The 15,826-nt window shown below is 47.3% G+C and overlaps 1 protein-coding gene and 1 long non-coding RNA gene across 2 annotated transcripts in view; both read right to left on the bottom strand.

Moving 5' to 3' along the window:
- Nucleotides 1-287: 287 nt before the first annotated feature.
- On the bottom strand, nucleotides 288-3,556 carry ELFN2 (extracellular leucine rich repeat and fibronectin type III domain containing 2). Its single transcript, XM_026039865.1, has one exon. The coding sequence runs from the start codon at nucleotides 3,469-3,471 to the stop codon at nucleotides 1,066-1,068; it is 2,406 nt and encodes an 801-aa protein (XP_025895650.1). The 5' UTR covers nucleotides 3,472-3,556; the 3' UTR covers nucleotides 288-1,065.
- Nucleotides 3,557-4,042: 486 nt separating this feature from the next.
- LOC112947778 overlaps nucleotides 4,043-15,826 on the bottom strand; it is a 32,744-nt gene continuing 20,960 nt past the window's right edge. The window contains exon 2 of the long non-coding RNA XR_003249472.1: nucleotides 4,043-4,160. This is a non-coding gene — a long non-coding RNA (uncharacterized LOC112947778). The remainder of the gene's footprint in view (nucleotides 4,161-15,826) is intronic.

Below are 15,826 nucleotides of genomic sequence, written 5' to 3'. Positions count from 1 at the left end.
GTCAGATCCAGATCCCTTCCTCATAGGAAGAGAGGCATGAATAGGGAGCAAAATAACCTACTGCACAAAGGAAGAGTGAAACCTCTGAAGAAAGAGGAACAAGTGGGGAACCTTTCACACACCTCAAGGTATCCAACCTTCCTGCCTCTTTCTCCACCACCCTGTCTTGAGAACCTGACAGTCATATCCACCCCCCACCTTATTCATTGGCAGATGACTGGTTCTGGACAGACCTGGGGAATGCCCACCACTCCAGCGTCTTTGGACATTCATCATTACTAACATGGTGGAAAAGGGGGACAGAGCAGCAATAGCACAAAACTGCTGTGTGGCAGATCCTTCCTYCCTCTGCCCTTCATAACTCCTCTGGATGGAGGTTCGTAAAGTATTTGGACAGAAAGTGCAAATCTAGGGAGCCTTAACAGACAGGAGTAGAGAAAAGGAAGAGGAGAAGGAGTGAAAGAACTTCCTCCTTCTAACAAATCCCACCAATCTTGGAAGGGAACAGGAGGGTGAGAAAAGCCTTCACTGCCAAAGGAAAGGGGTGGGATAGGGAGGAAAGTAGTTTAATGGAAGATCTGGAGGAGTATGAGGTGGGCAGAGAAGCTCTTACTAATTCAAGATCYTCTCATCCCATCCAAAAGAAAAATCAGCCCTCAAGTAGCAACAGCAACAGAAACAGAGTTCACAGCCAAGTTTCATGCTCAGGGAGTGTCCTTTCTTACCCTTCCACTGTCACTGTTGCCATCCCCTCCCAGGCCAGTCCCATTCCTACACATTCACGTGTTGTTACCACAGTATCAGAGCAGGCTGCTCTTTGCAACCATCTGCAGGCATTAACAATGGTCCCCATAACACAGTAGAGACAATTCAGTATATGTGTGTGTCTGTGTGTGAGAGAGTTTTCTGTTGTTGCTGTAAACTTTAAGAAATGATTTTGTCAGTTTTATATTTGTTGGGAGTATTTTGTTGTTGGTTTATTTTTCACAGTCAAGTGGCTTTTTTTTTTCCGGTCATTGGAGATTTCTTGTTTTGTATTGTTTCCTTGGAAAGAGCAAAGGAGAGTCACAGCTTCTGCTGAGCAGAGACTCCTTTCCAATAATCCAGGATGTCATGCAGGTCCTCGTCCTTGGCAAACTGGACTTTCTTCCGCAGGGCATGCCCAGCTGCCATGTAAACCTCCTCCCTGTGRTGCTTCTTGTAAGGCCGGAATCGCTCCCAGATCTTGTGAGTGCTCTCTGATGAGTACTCTGGGCTGGAGGAGTAACCCGAGAAGTAGTGTCTGGGGGAGAGCTGCGAGTATGTGGAATCTCGCTTGGATCGTGAGAGCGGCTTGAGGAATGACACCCGCTGGCTCAAGGTGTCAGCACTTTCTTCATAGTACAGGGCCGGGAAGGAGTGTCGATGCTCACTGCAGTGGTAAGAAGGCTTGACCTCCAGGTGGTGGATGGCGCCTGGGGACACCAAGGGAAGACGATCCAAAGGGCTGTTGAGTGGGCTGCCCTTCTCAATGTATTTGGAGTCAGACTTGCTCAGTGGCGGATGGTCAGGCACATCCAAGCTGAAGACCTTGGCGCTCTTGATGGAGCCACTAGAGGAAACACTGCAAGTCTTTCTAGCCACAGCAGCATCTGCACTCAGCTGACGCTGCAAAGGATGGTGGGAGCTTTCTTTGTAGGGTGGGGAAAGAAAGCTGGGCCGCTCTAGCCCACCCGAGGAGCTGGCAGGGATGGACTGGCACTCAAAGGCCATATCTGAGTCAACACCGGTCCCACCACCCAGGAAGGAGGCTGTGTCCAGCTTGAGGGCATCAATGCAGTTGTTGATGATCTGGTTGACCTTATCTACCTCCTTGGCAATAGTAGAGATCTCAGCAGCTGAACCTTGCCCATTGTCAAGCTCCCTCAGATCCTCATCCCGCTGGGTCCGTTCCAGCCCATCCCCACCACCAGTCCGCACTTCAATGTAGTTGCCTTTAGTAGTGACTTTAGGAGTGTCCATCCCAGATTCCATTGATTTGGATGGGGGCAACTTCTCTCCAATCATAGAAGGGATAGAGGACATCCGTGAGACAGGAATGACTGGTGGTTCACCCAGCTTCTGGGAAGGGTGGACCATGGTACTTGCATCAATATCTGATCCATAACGCATTTCTAGGATGGTCTTCTTGACATTGAGGGACTTCTGTTTCTCCTCCTGCATCCTCCGCTTCCGCAGACAATAGTACACGACCCCAAGGACAATGACCATCCCAAACAGACAACCTAGTGTGGTCATGATGTAGTGTGTTGTAGTGGAAGTGCTGGAGATAGGGTCCTCCCTGCCTTTGCTCCTGGTTGCAAAAGTCAGACAAGTGTGGTTGTAGCGCCGGTTGTTGCGAATGGAGGCCACACAGAAGGTGTAATCAGTGTGGGCCTTCAGCTTGTTGACAGTGACATATTCCTTCTTGCTCTTCAGTGTTGCAATGTCAGAAACATAGCTGTTGTTGTATTGGACAAGCACATACATCTTACTGTAGGGCATGGGGATGGTTACCATCAGGATAGCCGAGGTGATAGTGACATCATGGAGCTTGATGCTGGGGCTAAAAGAGGAGTCAGTGGTGGAAGAGGCTGGAGGTTTAACTGAGAGAAAGTCCCCAGGACTGATGGCTGAACCCTCATCCAGGTCTCGCTGGGAGTCAGGGGTATAAGGGGTGGGGTTGATCCTGGACAGGGAGGGGATRGTGCCACCTCGGCACATGGACTGGAAGATGGTGATGGCATTGCGGTTATGGTGGGGCCGAGGCACCAGGAGTGGGTACCCAGCAAACTCCCGCGGAGTCTCACACTGGAGCCGGTCATAGTTCTTGGTGACATTGTTAAAGAGTGCCAGCCAGTTGAGAAAGCTATAAAGGCTACAGTCACAGTTGAAGGGGTTACCAGCCAGTTCACACACCATCAAATTGCTTAAGCTGGTGAAAGTGTTCCCTTCCAGGCGGCTGAGACGGTTAGATGATAGGTCGATGCTAATCAGGCTGGGACACTCAGAGAAGGCAGAAGGGGTGACCAATTCAATCAGGTTGTGCTGCACAAAGAGGAACTGGAGCCGGGCCATGCCCCGCAACATACCCTCTGTCAGGTTGGTGAGTTTGTTGTAGCCCAACTGCAAGACCTGGAGGTTTGATTGGCCCATGAAAGCGCCATCCTCAATATAGGAGATCTCATTCTTGGTCAGGTTCAGATCAGTCAGGTTGCCGAAGCGGTTTAGAGAGGAGTACAGCACCACTTTGAGCTTATTTTCATTCAGACGCAAGTCATGCACTGTGCTGTTGATGTGCTGGGGGATGGTCTCATATGGGGGCTGGTTCTGGCTGCAGATGGCCAGCCACACATAGCCTTTGTCCCCCTCGATCAGCCAGCAGTCACCTTGCACAGTGCCAGGGGAAAACAAGCAGAGTAGGGCAGCTATCCACAACCCCAGGCACATCATGGTCTGCAGTGGTGTCCTCAGTAGGCCAAATAAAATACAAACCCAAAATAACAAGAGGAACTATAATTCCACGACCACAAGAAAAAAAAAAAAAAAAAAAAAAAAAAAAGTAAGGAGCAGAGAGAAAAGTGGCCAGTTACTAGGAACTTAGTGCTGGAAGGGCATGAGCAGCCCAGTCCTATTGGGTGTCTTCATCATCATTTCTTCTTGCTCTCTGGATCAAGCCAGGAGCATGGAGCAGGGGGAACAAATGCAATCTGCTTCCAGCACACCAAAAATCTAGGGAAAAGGAAGAATGGACTGGGAGGGAACTACCTTGTGCTTCTTTTCTAAACAAAAATTCAGACCATTCACAACAAATCTTCTTTGAGGCCCAGGAGTGACTCTGCCTCCTTTCTCAATTTCCTCCCTCCCCCCCACCCCCCACCCACACAAAAATTCCCCCAAAACAAAACCACCCTCCCTGCTCTAGCCCTCCCTCCACCACCACCACAGTGTGATTTGGGAGAATAAGGCAGGTCTGCCTCTTCTGTCGCTCACACTCCCTCCGATCCTCCTCCTTATCCTCTTCCTTCTCTCCCGGGTTCCCTCTGAGAAGCTTCAGAACTTCAGATCAAACATGTCGAAAGCAAAAATATAGAGAAGGAAAGAGCACGTGTGCACGAGAGAGATCCATCTGTCACTGGTATCTGAAAAAGAAAGCACACAAGAAACAAGAAGAGGCATCAGCTGGGGGGAGGGGGAGGGAGGCCTGAGATAAGAGAATATACTGTGAGATTTCCTGAGAAGGAGGACATGGGGAAGAGACAGTATTGTTGGGGGCGCAAGCAAGGGAGGAGTGGGACCGCTTTGGGAAGTGAACCCTCATGGCATGTAATCTCACATCAGGAGTATGCAGAAGGGTACTTGGGTGCTGTTATGTAATGTAATCACAGCCAGTGACGTGGCGGAGGGTGGCAGAGTGGAGGAAGAAATAGAATAGGCGGAAGGACGGGAAATATACAGCTGTATTGTGATCAGTTCAAAACTTCTAGTATAAACAAAGGCAAGTCCCAAGCACACCAGAAGTCTAGGATTTTCAGCTATCTGGTAATCACGTACCCAGAGTACATGGGACATGGAAAATGCATACCAGCCTCCCTCTTATTGTTTGTTTCCTCCCTTCCTTGAAGCAAGGATAAATAATTCAAGCCACGTGTAACCACTTGCGCTCTAAAAATTGTTCCTGTCTCTCGGCRCAGGGACAAAGCTGCTGAGGCAAGCCAGCCTGGCTTGGGCGCAAAGAGGGGTAGGCAGTGTGTCAAACAGCAGCCTCCAGTCTCTCACCCAGCAATCCCACAGTCCTGATCTGAGGGATATCCCCCACTCACTCCCCACCAGTGAAGGGTACACAGGTTGCTCCTCCTTATTTTGGCATCTCTCTTTGGTGTCTATGAACATTGTCYGGTCAAGGGACAGGGACAAAGAGATATTTGCCTCAATGTGTCTTTGGGCCCTGGGCAAGCTCCTAACACTCTCTGAAAAAGTAGCCTGGAGGACCCTTTCTTCTGACCACAGCTTCAAGCCTTTTCCCACTGTGCTGTGGCAGAGCCTGGCAGAAGCACCTTAGGCAGTGAAAAGGAAATACTTTCATATAGCAAAGCAAAGACATGGACATAGGGTTTTGTTATTGTTGTTGTTTTACTTGGCAGGGAGAGGGTGGAAAACAATAAAAAAAAAAAACAGAGACTATTGTTTACTTAAGATTAAACATCCTCTCTTGCCCCTTTTGTTTTGGGGGGAAGCTGCTCACTAAAGATACTGCAAAAGCTTTAGCTGAAAAAAGCTGAACCATTTTCTAGCACAGAGGCACAGGGCACAGGGCAGAAATAAAATGAAGGGAGATAAATGAAGGAGGAGTAAACCCCTGAGGAACAAGACTTATGTCTGTGTAGAAATCTGAGCTGATTTGGGTCTGTGGAATTATCAGGCCAGCTGGACTAAGGGATCAGAGGGAGTGTCACAGAGAAAAACTTAAATATTCAATAATCCGGAAAAGAAAGCCAAGGGGAGAAAGAGAGGAATTGGATTAATGAAAAATGCAGAGAGAAAGCATCTCTCCCTACCGCTATTCAAGAGTCAAGGCTGTAAAACTTATTTCACTTGTGACTGTCATATCATGGCCTCTGGCTGCTGCCTTGTATCCAGCTTGGCATCAACCAGCAATGAAGCAGAAGGCAGGGGTCTTTACAGTTTACCACTTTATTTCTCAGCCTTATAATTCAATAAGAAATAATTTCCTAACATTGACACCTTTCTCAGGTGCATCAGAGAGAAGGCACATCTGGCTACCCACAGGCTGGGACCCACAGGTCTCTGGTATTCCTCAGTGGCAGTCCCCTACCTTTTTTTCACCATTTCCAAGGTGGGTCCATGCAGCGATACAGCGAATCCCTCACATTGTCTCTCCCTTTCTACTTTATCTTTTTTGCTCTTTTACCTTGCTATGTCTATTCCAGAGTAAAAAAGAGCAGCATGCTACTGGCACAATAATACCTAAAGTATGTCGAATCCAAGAGCAGCCATAGGCAGCCCCTGAGCTGGCAGTTGAAAGCTTTGCCTGAATTTCTGCAGACAAAAGAACAAAACAAACAAAACAAAGCAAAAAAAACCAAGCAAAACAAACCAAACAAACAAAAGCCCAAGGGAACCATGGAAAGAAGACTTGCTTTCACCCATTTTGTCTGTAAAATTTGTCTCAACCACTGACCAAAGATGAGGCCAGACCAGTCATCCTCAGGTTGATCAGTCTGACCTTAAGCCAGACTCATCAGTCCCCCTGGGTCTCCAGACTGCTTGCCATACAACAACCATGCAGACCCTGTTGTTTTTCTCCCGTCTGCTCCTGTATGCTCTAGATATGGCACTGGTTATCAGGACCCTGAGGACACCATCAAGTCTTGCTGTCTTGCCCAGCCTTCCCTGGGGCATCCCTCCACGTGCCCAACATCCCATTTCAGCTCACACTGGGGCTGTCAGTCCCTGCCCCTAGCARTGCTATAGTAGTCAGTCTCCTGCTCCACCGCATCCCTGCCCCTGCCTATCCATGGAATCCACTGATCTTGTTCCCAACACTCAGGTCAAAGGCCTGGCCTCAGCCCAACCCTGCCCGGAGATCACAGGGCTTTTTCTGACCCTGGATTCCCTCACTGGGTCTGCTTCTAACCTGACTTCTTGRCATGACCTCAGAATCACTCCATCATCATGGATTCATTTGATGATCAGATCTCTTGGTTGAATCTATCATTGCTATCATTGCTATCATTCCCTGCTCATCTTGCTTGGATACAGCAGGCTTGGACCACACTCTGACAACTTTGTTGTTGGTTAGCTCCTCATCTTCTAGGAAGTATGTGACCCTTGCTGCTCCCAGACACTAGTATTCACAAGAAGTGGGAGACAGGGATGAGGCCAACACTATCTCTTCCTTCAGCTGTCCACAGCCAAATGAATGCAAACTGGGTAGCATCAGAGTCCAACAATACAAGGAAATTACATACTGTCCTCACTGCTGGCCCAGAAGGTGCTGACACTAGACTTGGCGTATGCCTCCTTGGCTTCTCAAAAGTCAAAGTAAGACAATGCAGGGGTGGAGGATGGCAGAGAAAGAAGGGGCAAGCCCCTTCAGCTCCAAATAAAGTCAAGCAAGAGGGAGGCCTGAGTTGTGGTGAGCCTTGTCTGGACGGTGTCTGTCAGTGCAGATGAGGGGAAAAAGGAAGACATGAGAAACACCTTATAGGGCAGGTTCAGCATCTCCCACCTTCATGAGCTGGGCCCATTCAGCTGCCAGCTGCCAGTACTGTTCAGTGGGTAACCCAAGGTGGCTCTTACAACTTGCCCTTGGCTCCTGGCCATCACCACACATCAAGAGAAGGAAGGAACCGTAGTGGCATTGTGCCCATGAATGCCTGGGCTGGCACAGAGTCAGTTCACCTGCTCTGAGTTCCCCAGGGTTTCCCTCTGGATTTTTTTCTGCTATAGGATGGCTCAATATTTTTGGCATTTCCTTGCACCAGAATATTTGGAGAACAGAAGAAAATTGGCCACAGGCATGGTTGAGATTTTCTGGTAGGGAGAAGGGAAGTTTAGGGCAAAGTCGAGCTGAAGAGACTTGAATCAGGGTCCAGTGCAGGATGTCCTGATATTCACAGACAACACTTTGGCTAAGGTACCAAGATTTCACAGGTTGGCATGGCAGTACAGTCACCAGGCAGATGTGTAAAGGTAGGTTAAAAAGCAGCTACTGAAAGTATAGACAGGAGGGGCAGGTGTACAGACTCCCACCCTAGAATCACAGCACATCTTCCCATCCTGTTTCCTGCAGTAGCTCCTTCTAATGTGTCCAGTGCCAGCACTCCTTCCTTGGTGCCTTCAGCAGCTCACATAAATGTGCATGTCTGCGCTCCCATCCCCTTCCCTACCAGGCTTAAGAGCGAGCAGAGGTCCTYCCCTGCCCTTTGCAGCAGCTCCCTCCCACAAGCACATGCACACAGTGAGCTCTCACACCCTCCTCCCCACAGATATAAGCCAGGGGTACACATGCAGACACAGCGCTGCAATCCCCTTCCCTAAYGCACCTCTCCTGTGCATGCACTCACATAACTGTGATCCTCTCCTGTGATCCACACACACCCACACAGATCCAGAGCTCCCACCCTGTTCCCTACAGCATTTCATATGCAGCCAAGGCTCCCATCCCTTTCTCTACAGTAACTGCACACACATGCACACACACACAAGCACACAAAGCCAACACTCTGCTCCATTTCCTGTGGCAATTCCCTCTCACACAGAGCCAGCACTCACACTTTTGCACAGTGATTCACACATGGAYGCCTGGCCTGCATGTCCAGCAGATCACCTACAGCAACTCCCTTGCATATTCACCCCACRCCTGCAGAGCCACCACTGCCCCCCTGCAGTGACTCACACACATGAGCACACAGGCACACAAACGTGCAGAGCCATTTCAGTTGTCCTGCTCACTACAGCAGTTCCTCACAGTTATGCAGGGCCTATGATCCCTATTCCCAACAGGAATTATTTCTGGGGTCCTTCAACAGCCTCCTGTGCAGGCTTAGTGGATGACACCAAGGGGAGTGACGCTTTCTAGGCCCCCCTTCTGCTGGAGGGAGAGTGATCCAGGTAGCTTTATTGCTGATAACATTTCTATGGAACCTATAATCTCTCAACAGTCCTTTCTACTTGGAGAAATCAGTGCCACAAGCCTACCCCCATGCAAACAGTCCTGTGGGTAGCTGCTAGGGGCTATCGGGGTGGAGCAGGTTTGATGCAAATCCCCCTTAATCTTCAATAATCATATTAATATAAAAGCTAACCATTTCACTTTGGAAAACAAAGGTAGCTCTCTGGCTTGCCAGGGAAGCATTGGCATATGAAAGACCTTTTTGCCACTGTTTATCACTCCAAAATAAGATTTACAGTTCTAAAGCTCTGTCTTCTCTTTCATGCTCCTGAGCTGCTTCATTTATCTCCCCTGAGCCTTCCCATTCTCTCTTTCTTGCTGCCTAACAAATTAGGTATCTAATCGCTGTTGGGGAGGGGCAATGGGAAGGCAGGGTTTTACATACAGCATTGTGGTTTATTTATTTATTTTTACTATTAGTCCTTAAGCTGTTTGCCTAGCAAAGGTACAGAGTCAATGGCTGTACATCTGCTTGAGCTGTGGCATTTGTGTGTCAGATAATAACCTCATATCAACACCTTAGTTCTTTCCGTAGCTGATGGTGGCAGGACTGCTGAGCAGCATTTTGTTGGGGCAGTCTTTCTGCCTATATTTCAGTCTTTCTTCCATTCAGGGCCTCATTGGACTGTCCAGTCCAGAATTTCAGCCCTTGTGTCCTTTGAGAACCAGGGGAGACTATGTATGGTTTTGTGGACTTCCTTCCTCCCTCCCTCCCTCCCTCCCTCCCTCCTTCCTTCCTTCCTTCCTCCCTCCCCTTCCTTCCTCCCTTCCTTCCTTCCTTCCTTCCTTCCTTCCTTCCTTCCTTCCTTCCTTCCTCCCTTCCTTCCTTCCTCCCTTCCTCCCTTCCTTCTTCCTTCCACGTCCCCTTTCCCCCAAACATCTTGAGCTTACAGAGCCAATTTCAAACAAAAGCAGGATGAGATTGCAAAGATCTTACATGCTCTGTGAAAACAGTGGAAAAAAAAGAGAGAAAGAGCTTCACAGAGCCCCACTGAAGGAAAAGAGTACTGTGTGAGCTCAAACCTTGATGGCATCAGAGAAGCTAAACAGTGCAGTGTTTGCACTCTCTTGCTTTCTCCCACTTCCTGTCTTTCTCACACACACACATACTCCTTCACACACAAGCAGATACTCCAACATTATGAATCCACAGATCATCAGGCTTCCTGCTGCTGCTTCTCTTGGTCCCAGACTCTTCCGGGCATATGAGGTCTCTCTAGGCACAACCACAGACTTGTTGCTGCCTGACTTGATGATAAATCCTGTAATATGAGCATCTCTGAAGCAAGGGGACAGAGAAAGAAGGAGATGCTCATATGCAGTGCTACATGTGTCCTGCCAGCCTCTCCCAAAGCAGTGCCTTTTCACTTCAGCAAGAAGCAAAACCAAGGATCCTCTCTGGCAATCCTGATGTGAAGAAGAGAATCACAATGATCTGAAGCAACTGCAGTGGTGCCAACACACTATCAGTGTATTACAGAAATTATCTAGCAGGCATGAAAACTTTTAGGCAGCACTGTCCCTTCAGGTACCCCYAGTATTCCCATTAGCAAGCATTACCAGAAATGGCAGCTCCTCTCTTTTGGGAATTACTTAGAGAAAACTCAGAAGGGCTTTAAAGCTGAGGGAGGGGGGCCAGTGCACCCTTGCAGATGGCATTTGTGCCCTGAGGCCTGCCAGTAGCAGGCAAGGTACTAAGCTGTGAGGAGGGCTGATGCCCAGCTTCAGCACAGAAAATGAAGAAAAGCAGCAGGAGCCTTGGCCTGATTTCGGGGTGTCCCCAGAGAAGCCAAGAGCGTTTGGCAGGTTTTTAATGCATGCATTTCTAATGGGAGGCTCTTAGCACCATTTAAGCAATGGTAGAATTAACTGCTGGCTTTAACAATGCATACAGCCCCAGGAGGGTGAGGTTAGGAAGGCCAGGCTTACAGGCTGAAACTGCTGCTGTACCTGGCTTTTCTGCCTGCCTTTTCACACAGTGCTCCCTTGGCCTCCTATGAAGTCACGGTCCCTCCAACCATGGGCTCCATAGGTTGTAGATCTCACTGTGAAGATCCCACCCCTCCAGGGTCACAGTAAGTTTTTTGCTATCCTGTGCTGGCCTCTTTTATACAGTGGCAGYTCTTGGCTTTCACTGACTGTGAATGGCAGGTCCAGAAACAATTCTGGAGATATCTTCACTCAACTCAAACATCTCTCCACTATTTCTGGGTGCTAAGTACGCGTCCAATGCTGCTGCGCCAGTTTGGAGCACCCCAGACAACTTACCTTGCAGCTGGGACAGGGAGGGGGCAACATCAGGGTAAGATCTTTTGTTACAAGTCCTTACTKTGTCTTGGATTGGGAGCTTAAGCAAATAGGGATTTGGCGGCTAAGGAAACATGTAGGTCTTGAGGTAGCTGAAGGCAGCTCATTGGGCTAGCTGAGGGCAATTACTTCATGTGGTATGCTGGCAGCCAGCCTTCCTGTGCAAAATACCTCCATGTCCACAGACTCTTATAGGGCAAAGGCATGAGCACTCCAGCATCTTTCATCATGTAGCTGGCTTCCAGCCAACCTTCCCCTAAGCGAGTGATAGACAGAGGTTCCTTCACCAGTGGTGAGACCTCTCCAAGTATGACAAGTAACCATCSCAGTGCAAGTCCAGCAAAAAAGCTCCAGAAGCCAAGCCACCTTTCCAATGAGATGAAATTACAGTCTTTGCATGTCATTCCTAGCCAGGGCATCTCTGATCTGTGGAAATCACGTGTTGCCATCCAAACTCGTTAGTCTGGATGATATTAAAAGATGAGTCACACTTTTTGCTTGGATTTTTATCAAACTGGGAGCAGAAGAAAGCAGTTACATGTGGTGGTTCCAAAAAATGCAGATACAGCCCTGATCTACTGTGGGGGCAGAAGTAGATAACAGATRTGGGGGGAACGTTGTTTCAGATGACCCAAGAGTGAAATGCAAGAGTGAAGTAGTAGGTACTAATGGGGACACYACAGGCCCTCTAAGCTCTTCCACTGGTCAGTGAAAACCTGGATTCAGCAAAAGGAGAATGCCGCATAAGACAAGACTTTACATTTCCACATGTCTGCTGCCACCTTCCTTCCACCCTCCGTGCTGGGAAAAGGCGCAGCTCAGCAAGGAACCCTCCCCCTGGCCAGCTCTCCCACCTACAGCTCAAGCTAATATCTGACATGCATTTTGACACAGCCCTGCCTCCCCTCTCTTCCCCAGTACCTTGCCTTGTTTAGAGCCTGTTTTTTCCTTCCATTGCCAAAACACAGTGACTGTTATAATTAACAGATTATCTCAGTGCGACAGCTGCATGCCTTTGAAAATTAGGTTGAATAACAGGATCCTGCCGTATGGTAATTTCTTTTCATCTCTCAAATATTTTATATTTTCCCTCTCTCACTTCTTTTTCTTTCTTTCTTTTTTCTTTCTTTTTTTTTCTTTTTTCTTTTTTTTTTTCTTTTTTCACCACTCTCTTCCCTTTCTACGTTTCCCCAGCTTCCTGGCTGTCAAAGTGATTTCTTCRGGGTGAGACAGTCTGAAGGGCTCTCTTCAGCTTCATCAGCTGTTTTCATTCTTTCCCTTTTACTATCACATCTCCACAGAGATGTGAGGGAGTGTTCACAAGCAGAAGTGCAAACATGGCAGAAAAAGAATGTGAGCTGATGTGGTCCACCAGAACCCACAAGAAAAGACCCGCTCTGAACCTCACTGGCTCAGAAGGGCAGTCCATGGAATTGAATGGGCATGGGAGAAATGGATGGCGATCTGAACCCCAGTCTGCAGTTTCCCAATGGTGAGCTGAATGCAAGAGTGGCTGAGTGGTTTGTACTGAGCTAGCCAGGGTGCTCTACCTGCCCACCCACCCATCTGCCTTCTTGCTGACTCAGTACCTGCCCCTGACTCACCACTTGCTCACTGAATGGGGACTGGCAGTATTTATATGGCATCTTTCCCTCTTGATAAGGCAGTAGATCTGCCACTTAACACCCCCTCTCCCCATTATCCACCTACATCTGTCTTTCTACAGGCTCAATTAACCCAAGCCAGCCAAAAAAGCAGGTTGCTAGAAATTCGAGGTTTCAAAAATGAAGTGCTCCTCCTAGCTGGAACCAAACCAAAGGGGTCTTGCAGCCTTTTCCAGGATTACAGATTGCCTGACCCCTGCTGCAAAGTGCACCGATCCATTCACTGAAGACCCTGGAATCCTCAGGCTCTGCTTGTGTAGACATGCTAGCAGACAGTATTTCAGGCCCCTGGGATGACCTGCCAGGACATCTGGAACAGCTTTGTTGATATGGGGTACTGAATATGGTAACTGAAAGGTTGTATGTTAAATGTGTTTTGGACTCAAGAAATCTGCTGCTTTGTCAGTGAATGTACCAGGAGCATTAGTCAATGCTCTGTGCCAGGTTTGAACTCATGCAAAATGTCTTGATCCTGCACCTCTCATTTCAGAGAAGTCTTCAGTATTGCTCCTCCTGGTCTTCCATGATGTCTCTCTTTTCAACCTTTTGGCATCCTGAATTATCCCTCTGCTTTCACTCCAGACCTGGTGTTGGTTGGTGGCACATACAGCACATCTCATTCAGTCAGTGTYTCTTATCCATATGCTACCTATATATTTCCTTTTCTTTAGTAGCACCCTTCCTCAGTGCTTTGTACAATCCTACCTACTTATCCAATAATAGTATTTTCCCAATGAGTGACTCATATACCCTCTTGCTGACATTTAGAATTCTCCTCGTTCTTTGAAACACATTCATTCCCTCTATCTACAATTATATACRTCTGCTCATGGCGTTGCGTTTCCTACAGCAGTCATGCAACAAAGAAATGATCTTTGCAAAGGAATCAATATTAAAATAACCTAGCAAAATAATTGTCTCTGCTGGTATCCTGTCATCCTCCATTTTAGCTATGTAGGGCAATGCTAAATCAAGCTACGAAGCAATCAAAAATAGGGGACAGTTTGACTAAAAAAAGACCCTAGTATATTACMCCCTTTTTCCTTTGTTTTCACTCAGTCTAAATTTCAGTCTTCTTTTTTTCCCACTTATCAACTGCTCTGTTTCTTCCCATGTTGTTAGTAGCAGAGGTATGACATGGCATGAGCCTCTAGTTTCTGAGGTGCTTTAGAAATGCTTGGTGAGAGATAAAATTTGCTTCAGAATTTTACCAAGTTGCAGGGACAGAAAAAAATCAGTGTTCCACTCCCCAGGCCTAGGGAATAGCACTCTACATCTCTCTCCAGAGTCTTCTCCAAATAGCCATAGTATACACAGCATATGTATTGCATGGGTAGTATTAATAGGGCAGTCCCCATTCCTCACAATAGCCCTTATTCCTTCCCCCACTTCTCTTCCATTCCTTAGGCACCCTTGCATATGCCATATTTTATTTATTCTTTAGTACTCCTCTTAATCTTAATCTTGGYATAGGCCAAATCCTAAGATTTGTAGTCAGCCTGACTCATTTCCTACCCAGGAAAAGCAATGACTTAAATCCATGGGGAAGCCTGTGATGTCGGTCTAGACAGACAGTGGTAATGTGCGGGGACACCCGCATTACACCTTGTTCCTTTCTAACTCATTCAGGTCTCTGTTTAGTAACATATGTAAGCATGCAACCAACTGTAGACTTAAGCACAGTCCTATTCAGCTGCTCAATTGCTTTCATCTGCAACATCTGTGTTGATGGTTCCCACATCTTTCAAACAAAACAGATTTTCTTTCTATGCCTCCTCTTCCTAGCCTCTTTATTAGCCACCCACCAACATCCTTTCTCTCACTTCCAGAAATTTACACTCTTCTTTTTTTTCCCCTTTTACTTATTTGGATTTTATATGTGTGTGTGTGTGTGTATTTTCACTGCTGCCCAAGGATTCCAGCTTCTAATTTCACCTCCCTTTTCCCAAGATCACTATGTTAAATAAAGCAGTGACTGCCTCCTCTGCTCTTCAGTATTCTGAAATTCCAAATAAGCCTTTGAGGAGAAACACCATTGGCCAGGGCCGCTGTCTGTGATACTGAAACAGAGCTGGCAGTAATATTTACAGGTTACTTTTTCTGAAAGCTCCAGGGATGGCTTGTGGCCAAAAATGATAATATCCACCCCCTCTTTTTTTTTTTTTAATGATGTCTTCCTATGACTCAGTCTGGTCCATAAGTCAAAATGAGATTTTTTTTTTTAACCATTCTCCTTTAAGCAGTGAGAACAGGAGCCTAAGAACAGAATGCTGTAGCATCACAGACAGGACAAGTTACGTCACGGATAATGCAACTTGGGGTGTCCTTGGTGGCTTAAAAATAAACAGAACAAAAGGCACATGCCTTCCTTCCAGAGGCAGAGCTAAACTGGCAATTGCCTGTTCTTTTTAAACTTACTTTTATCTGTGAGCAAAGCAAGAAACGTGCGGGAAGCAGAGGCGCCATGACCTCAGGGACTCGTGACCTCCTGGGCTCAGCAAGGAGCTACCATGCCCTTTATTAGCCGCAGTTGTACAGAGGCAGGTTTAAAGGGGACAATGTAGGGGGAAGCGTGACAGTTGCTTCAGAGCAGAACAGTGGTGTACCGACCCAGTCTGCCCACACACCCTTACCTCTGTCTTTATCTGCATAGTCTGCAGCAACAAACAGCCATACAAATGGCTGATAAACAAGCAGTTCAGCTGATGAGCACTTAATTTGCTCCTTCCTTTCTTTTCCTGCTGGTGGTAGGAAAAAAATGGTAGGAAAAAAATGGTAGGAAAAAAAAAATGGTAGGAAAAAAAAAATGCATGTTTGGAAATTGGCAGTGGTGTGTATAGCATTACAGGCTGAAGTTATACTAACTGCTACAGGAAATCCAGGAGATTTTGGTGGGGGGTTGTCAGGAGACAAGGAGAGGAGGGAGGGAGAAAGTGAGAGAAATGAGACAAGATTGTAACCAGAGCTAGATATTACGATGATGGGGACATTAAGGACATGATAGATAGGCAGGAAAGGAAGGCAAACAGACAGAAGCAGACAGAGAAAGAGACAGAGATGAAGGAGGAAGGGAAAAGGAAGAGGGAGAGCCAGAATTAATTTAGGAGGAATATACTAAAAACACAATCTTCTCAATGGA

Source organism: Nothoprocta perdicaria, unplaced genomic scaffold (assembly GCF_003342845.1).
Source record: "Nothoprocta perdicaria isolate Ctin4 unplaced genomic scaffold, notPer1 scaffold_244, whole genome shotgun sequence".
NCBI lineage: Eukaryota > Metazoa > Chordata > Aves > Tinamiformes > Tinamidae > Nothoprocta > Nothoprocta perdicaria.
Note: the sequence above shows the minus strand (reverse complement) of the source record. Positions and strands in the feature narration are given on the sequence as shown.